This window comes from Micromys minutus (genome assembly GCF_963924665.1).
Source record: "Micromys minutus genome assembly, chromosome: 19".
NCBI lineage: Eukaryota > Metazoa > Chordata > Mammalia > Rodentia > Muridae > Micromys > Micromys minutus.
Genome location: NC_137954.1, coordinates 822,139 through 833,273, shown reverse-complemented (window position 1 = coordinate 833,273; position 11,135 = coordinate 822,139). Strand labels below are relative to the sequence as shown.

The 11,135-nt window shown below is 34.1% G+C and overlaps 1 protein-coding gene across 1 annotated transcript in view; it reads left to right on the top strand.

The window, feature by feature from the left end:
- Window positions 1-3,605: 3,605 nt before the first annotated feature.
- COL5A2 (collagen type V alpha 2 chain) overlaps window positions 3,606-11,135 on the top strand; it is a gene marked incomplete at its 5' end in the record, with an annotated part of 75,978 nt that continues 68,448 nt past the window's right edge. Inside the window, 4 exons of the mRNA XM_080932884.1 lie at window positions 3,606-3,725; window positions 5,780-5,812; window positions 6,877-6,909; window positions 8,220-8,273. Coding sequence (XP_080789010.1) covers window positions 3,606-3,725; window positions 5,780-5,812; window positions 6,877-6,909; window positions 8,220-8,273 — 240 coding nt within the window. The remainder of the gene's footprint in view (window positions 3,726-5,779; window positions 5,813-6,876; window positions 6,910-8,219; window positions 8,274-11,135) is intronic.

Here is an 11,135-nt window from a genome sequence, read left to right as displayed (position 1 = left end):
ATATGTGTGGCCACAGATTGGGTAAAATTTCTGGAGCTGTATTTAATTCTAGGGCTTGGCAAGTGAGGTAGGAGGATCACAAGTACAAAGTCAGCCTGAACTATACACTGAGCAGAAGGCTAGCAGGAAGTAAATACTAGATATCAAAACCAGGCAAAACTAACCCATACCAAACTGAAGTAACAGAATATTTAACCAATTATACAACATTTTTCTTTTGCTAACTTATTTATTTATTTATTTATTTATTTATTTATTTATTTATTTATTTATTCGTTTATTTATTTATTTATTAACAAGTTCTCATGTATACCAAGCCGCTGCCTTTAACAAATTTAACCAAGAATAGCCTTAAATTTTTAAAGTGCTGGGTGCTTTCTATATTCATAAATGGTACTAAGTACTAAGCTGTGCCTTCAGCTCAAAACCTGGTAAAGTCATAGATGTGTCTAAGAAAGAAAGGTTTTCATCAGGAATAACATGCAATAAATAGGAGAAAAAACAAGTTTGTAAAAAATGAAACAAGAATTAAACAATGCGACCATAGTGCCCAACTTACAGAAGAGATATAGATGGCATCTATGGAAAGGGAAAAGTAATAAATTAAAATCAAGAAGAATTAAACACATTAGAAGACAAAGTACATACAGAATATTGAAAAGTCCCCGTGGAAGACACTAATATAATGGAGCAGAACATACCATCTTAACTTTGACAATGCTTGGGCAAACAATTTTGTTAGTTGGGCAAATTGAGCATAAATTCAGAAATTATAATTTAGGCTCTGTGCATTTTGCATGACTGGTAACATATAGTAGGTAGCCACTTTAGACAAATTCATTTAAGGCAATAAACACTTTAGGTTAAAAAAATCAAAACCAAACAAATAAAACAAAAACAACAGCAAAAACCCCTACAATCACCACTAACAACAACAAAAACAAAATAAAACAAACAAAAAAGCAAACAACCACAAAAAACAGACTAAAAATTTCCATTTATAAAAAAGTTGTGCATTGTAAACTTAAAGAAATTAAGTGAAACATTACTATAAAGCAGCATAATATAAAATTACCTTGTAGAAATATGTAGCTTTGCTGTGTAAAAAATTGCCCACCTTTGGGATCCTTTTCTACCTGCTGGGTTGCCTCATCCAGCCTGAATGTGAGAGGATGTGCCTAGTTTTATTGCAACTTGATATGCCATGTTTGGTTGATATCCTGGAAGACATGTCCTTTTCTGAAGGGAAACTTTGGAGGAGTGAATCTTGGGGATAGGGGAGGTGTGAGGGAGAAGACTGGGAGGAGAGAGGAAGGAAAAACTGCAATTTAGGTGTAATGTATGTGAGAATAAATTTTTAAACATTAAAATGTAAAAATGTTACAATATGAATAATGAGAATAAAATGGACCCCGTTTACAGCGAAACAGATATTTACAGATAAGATAAAACACACAAGACATATGTGACAACATTATAATAGAAAAGCAAGTTTGAAAACGTCAATGTCCTATTATATTCTTGTGATAAATATTAAACACTGTAAAATTCTTTAGAATAGATAATCTTAGAAACATCTTAGATTGACAACAGTTATACAACCTACAGCAAAGAAAAACCGAAAGAGTTGATATGAGATAAAAGGGAATTCTATTCCTGTCAAAGATAACAGAACTCTTTTGTAGTCATGATAAAAGAAGACACATTTTCCAGTATGCAAACACAGCAAGAAAACAAAAACAAATCCAAACAATCAATCACATGCAAAAAATAAAGCAAATTTAAAACTCAATATATCAGCTACAAATAATTTAAGTAGCAATAACAAAATGTAGGAGAAGAAATAATATACATTTTAAAGGAAATTCAGTCTAATACCAGTTGAGTTCCCTCAAAATCAAAGTAAAAACCTAAGTCATACTGTTTTGCCTCACACATTGAACAATATTGTATAGCTTGTGAGCACATTGTATCACTGGCTATTGTATTGGTAACCTTGTTCACTGACTGCAGTAGTACAATATGTTGCAACCTCAGGAAGTGGTATATTGATAATACATCAAATTTTTATTTTGTCTCTATCAATTGGCACAAAGAATTTGAGGAGATTTATCTTTACAGATATGCTTACAGATGGTCATATGTATGCATACATACATATGACCATCTGTAAGTATATTTGTATATATATATATATATATATATATATACACACACATACACATACATATATACTCATTATAGCATTATTTATAATAAGACAATTTCATCAAAATTCCAAATTACACTAACTTCAATATAGTTTCTACTAACATTCTTCAAAATATCCTGCTAGATTGCCAAGGATCAGCCTCAGCATGAAGAAGGGTTCTGTGAGAAGGGTTATCTGCGAGCAAAGTCAGAAAAGCTGCGGATCTTCCAACCAAGTCAGAAATCTTGTTAAGGACTAAAGGAGCTGAAGAACTTTGCAGCCCCATAGGAATAACAACATTATCAATCAACCAGACCCCCGCCCCTGCAGAGCTCCTGGGGACTAAACCATCAACCAAAGAGTATACGTGGTGGGACCCATGGCTCCAGCCACATATGTAGCAAAGGATAGCATTGTCTGCCATCAATAGGAGAAACCATTGGTCCTGTGAAGGTCCTGAATACAGTGTAGGGGAATTTCAGGGTGTTGAGGTGGGAGTGGGTTGGTGGCAGTGGGAGCATCTTCATAAAAGCAGAAGGAGGGGGAAAGGATGGGAGGGGGGAAAGGAGATAGCATTTGAAATGTAAATACATAAAACATATATAAAACACTAGAGAAAAGAAAGAAAAAAATCTTGAAGAGCTAGTTTGTTTTCCAGAGATCATCAGACAGCTCAGCTCTCACTGGAGAAAATTCCAAAGAACTGCTAAGGCTTTCTGCTATCTCATCTCATACAAACCCAAAAGCCAGTTTTCTATTTACATATCAATTCGGTTATTTAGTTCAGGTTTCATTTTGATTGTCTATGAATCAGCATCCTAGGACCCCAGCCCTTTGATTTTTAAGAGACAGCAAGCATATAAATATTGCAAAAGAATTTAGAGATCATATGCCTTTGTCAAGCACATAGGATAAACAAGTTGTGTGGGAACCTTGCCCTGAAATTATCATTTCTACCACACCTGGATTTAACCTCCTCTGTCTCAGACTGACTTTAAACTCAGGAATCAGCCTGTCTTTCTATCTTTCTGACAAGCTGGCTCATTAATGTAGCTATCTTTGTTCCTTCAGATTTATGAAGTTCCTCATAATTCATATTATATCTTTATATGTTGCATAGTTGAGAAATTATATATTTATGAACTCATGCATCTAGAGCTCTTTCCCGTAGCCTGAAATGCTGTCCTGAAGGTCCCAGTGTTTACCATTTTGCAGAAACAGATGTACCCTCTATTCCTGGACTCCTGTAGTTTCTAATTCTCACAGAGTCATTAACATCACCAGAAAGGACATTCCTCAGAGGAATGTGAAAATATGTATGTACATCATTACACAATCAAGTTTTATGCCCATAGCAGCCATCCACACTTGTGGAGAAGGCTTACACCAAGGCCCTGTCCCAGGGGCAGAAACAATGCACCATGTCACTTTGTCCCCTTTGGGGCTGCAGTGGGCTTCGGGAGGCTCTCACCGGATCCTGTTCCAGGTGCAGGAACCATGTTTCTCTGTCCACACCAAGGTTAAGCTGGGCTTGGTAGTAGGGTAAAACTGTCTTTAGTAATAAGAGAAAACAAAACAAAACAAAATAGAAACAAACCAAGTAACTTCTTGTGAAGGAAATAATTATGCTAAATTGACTGTGTTGGATTCATGAGATAGGGTTCTGGTTTGAAAATAGAAAAACTACTTTCACGCAACAATTTGTATGATTTAAATATCTGTAACTATATGCAGACCAGAAAAGAAGAATACGGAAAAATTATAAGATGCCTCTCATTATTTACTTACCTATGAAAAAGATTATAATACTATATACAAAAGCAATAGTTGTGACATGGATCTGGATCAGGGAACAGAAGACAGGATATGAAAAAGATATCCATTGCAGCATTGGGCACACCGTTTTGCATTTGAAATAAATTACTCAACACATTAAAATATTACAAACAACAAGGAACATTCATTTACTATAATTCATGACAAAACTCCTAGTGTTACAGTTTTGCCAATACTAGAATCTGTATGAATGTTCTAAAAAAATTATGATCATGTGAGAATATTTCAATACATAAACTTTTTTTTTTGAAATTGATTCCAGAGAGTTTTTGAGCTCTGCTATACTGGGAAGGTAACATGTTTGTTGAAATCTACATCCATAGGACATAGACTATTGAAAGCATATATACAGAGTGTTTTTCATAGTTGTTTCTCCATATTAATGACTTTTCTCCCCCTTTTTTTTTAGGTAGAGGAAGAAAGGTGAGTTTTACTTAACATGATTCCTTTTTCATATGCAAAATTCTTTCTGAGATTATCTGTACAGAATTGTGCTCTGAAATGATATCAATCACAGATGCCACCCATTCATCGATATTCAAGGATGTTTACTCTAGTTCTATTTTTTTTTTAATGTGACAGTTTAGGAATACAGCAGTGCAGCTTTGAATAGATAAAAAAGAGTGCACAAAAATGATGAGATTTGTCAGAAAGTTAACCCTGGCTATGTCCAGAGTGTTGAATGAGATAAGGTCTTCTGAGTATTTCCTTTGTTTCCAAAATTCTCTACTGCCTACAGATTCGACTTTATAATTAGGTGAAATAATAATATACGTGAGATAAGAAATTAAGTAAATGTAAATGCATTCCTCCCGCAGACCTCGCTTTCAGAATGTGTGTGTTGAAGTCATACTTCTTTCTCCAGTTGCTTAATGGAGCATTTTATAATGTGTTAATTGATATTAGATCATTAATAATTATGGCTTCAAGAAGATAATCAAGGAAGCAAAATAGGTAGACACAATGATGACATTAAGGAGATCAAAATACCAGGAAGACAATACTGTGGTAGATAACACTAAATAGTGTATGAGAATGTACACATCAGACCACACAATCACAAAAACACTTCAGAAATCTGTAGTTCTATTCAACCTGAAAGCCACCAATGTCTACTTTAGCTGCTGTGCCTGCACTCAAGCATGTAGACTGGCCTGGCAGTCTCTTCCTATGCAGCTCACTTTTTCCAACTCTCCCCTCAGAGATTGGGGAAGTCCACAACTAGAACAACCACATCCTTTGGTTAGATGAGACAAGCATATTTACCTTCAGTCACTCTTTGCATTTTCTATGAATTCTATTAAAGGGAATCAGGTGGCAGACTAATATTGATATTCCTGAAAAACCCTGTCACTTAGGAAGTGTGTGAAATGTAAGTACTCTCCTCTGGGTTTTTCTTTGTGATTTGAATCCCTAGGGAGATGTTTCAGTTATGTTCTGTCTTTATATCTTTTCCTGTGACTGTCTTTAATTCTAGTCAGTTTTTTGCTATTGATGTAGTAAAAAATGAAGTGAAACAAAACTCTTCTCATTTCCTATGCTAGATTTGTTTTATGTTCTTTAGCTGAGTAGAAATTTTATATACAAATAATATCTGGCTGAATGCATTAATCATTGAACATTAACTTTTTGTTCTCAAGGTTAACATTTCTTAGAAATTCCCAGTGTTTTCCATAGCCTAATGTGACATGCTATTTCTCTAAATACTTTATATTTTCTAATTGACATCTTTTCTTTAAACAATCTTCCTAGGGACAAAAGGGAGAACCAGGATTAGTGCCTGTTGTAAGTATATGTGTATTTCTATGTTACATTATATATGTATACACACACACACACATATATATATATATATATATATATATATATATATATATATATCACAGACATAGCTGTAGGAGTTGTATATTATTGCTTTCTCTCTAAAAAGTTCTTTTATAATGAAAAATTTTAATATAACATGAATAACATAAAATATAATATTGAGACAATATTTTACAACATTAAATTTTATAGTCATATGACTAAAAATACAAAATTATGATTTCATAATATTTAATGCATCTTATGTATATATACTGTCAGTTAATATTAGTGTACTTAAGTTAATGTTCTACAATTTTAGAAGTGTGTTGTATCTTGATTCTGATTAAGATTCCTTGTTAATACAAAATTCTTAGAGTGTATTTATCCTTGTATATAACCAGAAGGTTCACCATGCTTTTATGGAATTGCTATCATTTCAAACCACAAATTTTATGGCAGTTTTTAATCAATCTGTTAAGGGAAAAGACTACGCAGTCCATTATTACACATATTTTCACATTACCTTTACATTTCATTTTTTTCTCAGTTTTTCTGAAAAGTAAACATTTCCTGTAATTTCCCCTTTTTATGTTTGATATATCTTAGATTCCAAATATTGGACATTTATTAAGCCACATAATTCTATGAGGTTATTTCATACACACCATTTGCATTTGAATCTTCCTATAAATTTTCACTTGAAGAAGCTTAGTACATGAAGAATATATAATCAGTTCGAGGTCACACAGTTGTCATGATGCTTAAACTCTGGGTCCAGTACCCTTGTCTTTGGTGTCGATGTATCAATCTCCATTGTAAATACTACATTCCTATATTAGAGCTCAAACTAGGTGACTGTTTAGCTCATAAGGCAGGGGAGTACAACTGGTTTAGAACATGTTTATTCTTTAAAAAGATTCTGCTGTGACTTTGTTTATATTCATCAGACTACTGCTGTGATTTTGTTTATATTCATCAACTACTGAGTTTTCCAAGTCTTTCTGTAAAACTTTGCCTTTATAATTTCCTTGTTTGGTGTTTAGGTAACGGGCATACGTGGTCGTCCAGGACCTGCAGTAAGTATTTTTCTCCATTATTTGTTGTAAATACTGAGCATCTTTGTTGACAAGGCATACATGGGAAAACAGTAGGACACAGAATAGTGTGTCAAAGTGTTTTACTTCAAACCATCTTTAGATTTAGACTTTTTATTTTGAAACAATACAAAAAGTTTTTGTATACACAATGGTACACAAGGGTCAGTTTCATCCTGAAGTTGATAAACTTTATTTTTTTTATGCATTAGGTTTTTTTTGTTGTTGTTGGCAAAAGGAACTATGTTTACATTGTTAATTTCATGTTGATTTTGTTCTTTAAATGAGAGCATATTTGTGTGATGATTGATTAGTAGAGACTTATTTACTTAAATAATACACTGCAATAGAATTTGAGAAGTTATATGCTTGCATGAGAGATTTCTGGCTTTGCATGAAGGTGAATTATTTTGAACTTGAACTATCAACAGCATTTTTAGGTAACTAACAAATAATGCATGCTTACATACACACTATTTAAGTCTCAAAAGCCCATCAGATCTTTTGCAATGAAATACTAACGTAGCACTAACAGACTCATTTCAGTCCATTGTAAGTTTCTGCTTTTACACAGTGTTGTTGAGCAAGACATTGCACCAAGACACATAGTTCCTGCTTTTCAGGGGGCTGAGGGAAGAGGATGCTTTAAAGCCAAGGAGTCTCAGGGCTAGTCTATAAAACAGCTTAAAACAAAATCAAATAAAACAACAGGAATAATGCTGTTTGTTGGATCGAATAATAATTTTGAAATAAAATATTTATAAGTAGAACAGAAACTGTGGCAATTATAATTTGAGACATTATAAGTAGATTATATTTGTGTGTATGTATATGCAGTAAAAATAATACATTAAGTCACCTAGTGAATATACATACATGAAGTGACAGTAAACTGACAGCAGCAGGCAGACCAGTGATGATTGACCTGAAACATTGTGCACCTGTTTGAATGCTCACATTTAACCAGACAATGCATAATTTAGGGTCCACACTTTTATGTGAATATCCACACCCAAACTCTTTTTTTCTGTGTGTGCCTAGATCTTAACTGCTAAGGATTTACACTGAGAGAAGTCTGAAAAAAGGTGCTTAAAAATTCACAATTACTAGTTACCCTAATAACTAAGAAAGCACTTAGTGTATAGAACATTCACATGCAGTCTTTGTTGTCCAGTCTTCTACTGTTTTAAATTGAGAATGTGATGTTTCTGTGTCAATGTTCTTGTATCAATTGGATCCTTAGAAAAATCATTCATAAATGTTTATGTTCATAATCCTAATTTATGTTCTAGGGCCCTCCAGGATCACAAGGACCAAGAGGGGACCGAGGCCCCAAAGGAAGACCTGTAAGTTGGCAGCTGTACTCCCCCAGGGTCCTCAATGTGCATCAAATGAGCTGATTTGAACTTTGTGCTTTGAGGCACTGTTACAATAAATTCCACAAAAAATATAATCATGAAATGATCTTACATTTGTCCAAATTCAGAGGTACTTACTGCACAAAAATGATTGCGCACTGTTTTCTACAGAGATAGCATAATTGCAATCACTTATTCTTTATAAAGTCAAAGTAAAGTCAATCTGACCAAAGAAATGGCAAATATATTGTGGTGAGGTCAGAAGTTATCAATGAGAAGAATGTGTAGTCAAGGTAAATCTCAACTCTATGACTTTAAGTTAACCATGAAAATTACCAACTAGATAGAGAAAAATACATTATTAATGAGTAAAATTTACTTTCATATAGTTACACAGAAAATTTATTGCCTAGGAAGAATTATCTTCTCTTTAAGATAGAGCTGCTACAGAGAGCCAAAGCATAATATCATCCAGTCAATGTATAGACTCATTATCTACTTACATACAAGCTATATTATTTTCTTCCTATAATTATATTTTTCTTACATTTCCCTCTAAAATCTAAGGTATTTTATATTTTTAATGACTGGATTAAATTTCTTGGCTATTATTATACCATATTTAGATTAGAAAAACTTTGTGTCATTTAATATTTATCTCTAATTGTGGCTCCTAAAATTAATTCTCAATGGAAGTTTAGGTGTTTAAATATGTTTTTGTCAATATGTAAGTGGAAGAAATAGATAATCAAGGGGGCAATGCAGGACTTACATGAATAGAATATTTTTTAGGGCTCACTGTTATGGACCCTTGCTATTTTTCTTAAAAAGCATTTACATTTTCAACAAGAACAGAACACGTCTACAATGGCACTTTGTAAAATGGAATTTGTAGTGCCCCCTAGCAAGTTGGGACCATTTGTGGTGAAAGAAAATATATTCTTTCTTTTTGCTACATTCTCCACTGCTGTCCCATTGAGCTACTTCATAGTATTAGTAGTTTAAAAGCTTTGAGCTCTTCAGGTGTCACTAGAGATGAACATGACAGGCAGAAATTAAATTATATTGGGTGGAGTCTGGGTTAATACACAGAAACTGTATTTTACCACTGTACTTGTACATTATATATATTTGACGACACTGTCCAATGTAAACATGGAAGTTGCTATAGAAATATTGATTGCAGATTCAGAATTCCTGGTTAGAAAATAATGAGTCTAATCCACAGCCCCCTTTTCCATATTTTTTGTTCATAGTGAGGTAGTTGTTTTCTATATAGTCCCATGGTAGAGAATGTTGATCAGATATAATTCTGTGTGTGGGTATAAAAATAATGGAGAGTAGCTATTTAAAAAAGCATAGGACAAATATGATGGTAGGTGGCCGCTTCTCCTCCTCCTTCACCTTCTCCTTCTTTTTCTCCTCCTTCTCCTTCCTTCCTTCCCTCCTTCTTTTTCTTTTTCTTCTTCTTCCTCTTCCTCCTCCTCCTCCTCTTCCTCTTCTTCTTCTTCCTTCTCCTCTTCCTTCTCTCCTTTCAACTCCCCTGCCTTCCAAAATCCTCCTCTGTTTACTTCAGAAAAGAGTAGGCCTCCCAGTGATATCAACTGAACACAGCATAAAAACTGCAATAAGACTAGGCATAATCCCTCATACCATGGCTCTATGGTGCAACCCACTAGGAGGAAAAAGTCCCTACAATCAGGCAAAAGAGCCAGATCTCCCCACTCTCACTGTTAAGAGTCCAAGAACAACAGAATACCCCAGTTAAACAACCACAGCATATATGCAGATGCCCCAGTGCAGACATTAAGGCTCTGTGGTGGTTGCTGCTTTAGATTCTTTAAACCCTTGTGAACCCTGTTTGGTTTATTCTGTGGACTCTGTTCTCCTGGTGTCCTTGACCCCTCTAGCTCCTACAATCTTTCCTACCCCATTTTGTATATGAATACATTCCTCTTATTGTCCTAGCAGTAGTTGGATATGTGATGACAGCTTAGTAATTCATATTCCTTAATTAATTTCTTCTGATTTGTAATTTTGCTGATTGCCTTGATATAAATATTATCACTAATATCTAGCTACAAGCATACCACAGAATACAAATAGGTAGACAATTTTGATTCAGAATACTATACTTCTTGGAGATGTTTTCTGTATTGAGGTATTCACTTTCACAATAAGGAGTGCTATATAAGTCATTCCAGTTTCTATTACTATCAAATAATACAGATTATTTACATCATGCATTGTGTGGTTTCTCAATCTCAATACTATAAAGGTCTCTAACCAGATAACATTTTATGTTGTGGGATTGTTGTCAGCTCTACATATCAGATTCCAGTAGCAAACCTCATTTTTCTTCTAACCTCATTTTTATTTTCTTGCAAATAAAAAACAACTCCATGCTGCCAAATCAAGGCACATTGTACTGGATTGAGAAGTACTAATTTGATAGAGACTCATGAAGCTAGTGACCACCTCAATTCTCTCATCAAAAGTTCCCAGTTTAGAGTGTATTGTTCAAGTTGCCTCACACTCAAAGGTTTTTTGTTTAGAGTACGTTATTATCTAGGTCACTTCATATTGACAAACTAAGCACTTATCTAGAGATGAACATTCATCGTATGTTAAATACAAACTGCATGTGACACCTAAGGAATCATATGTACAGCAAAACATACACAAGTTATTGCAGCTATAACATTCCATAATGTACATGTTGAATGATCATGTGTACATGTGTTTATGCATCAAACTGCTAACCTATGGCACAGAAGTTCTCGTATATAGCTTTTCTTCACGTGAACGTTTATAGTTTGCCACCTAGTGGCCATCCACAAGTACTTTTAT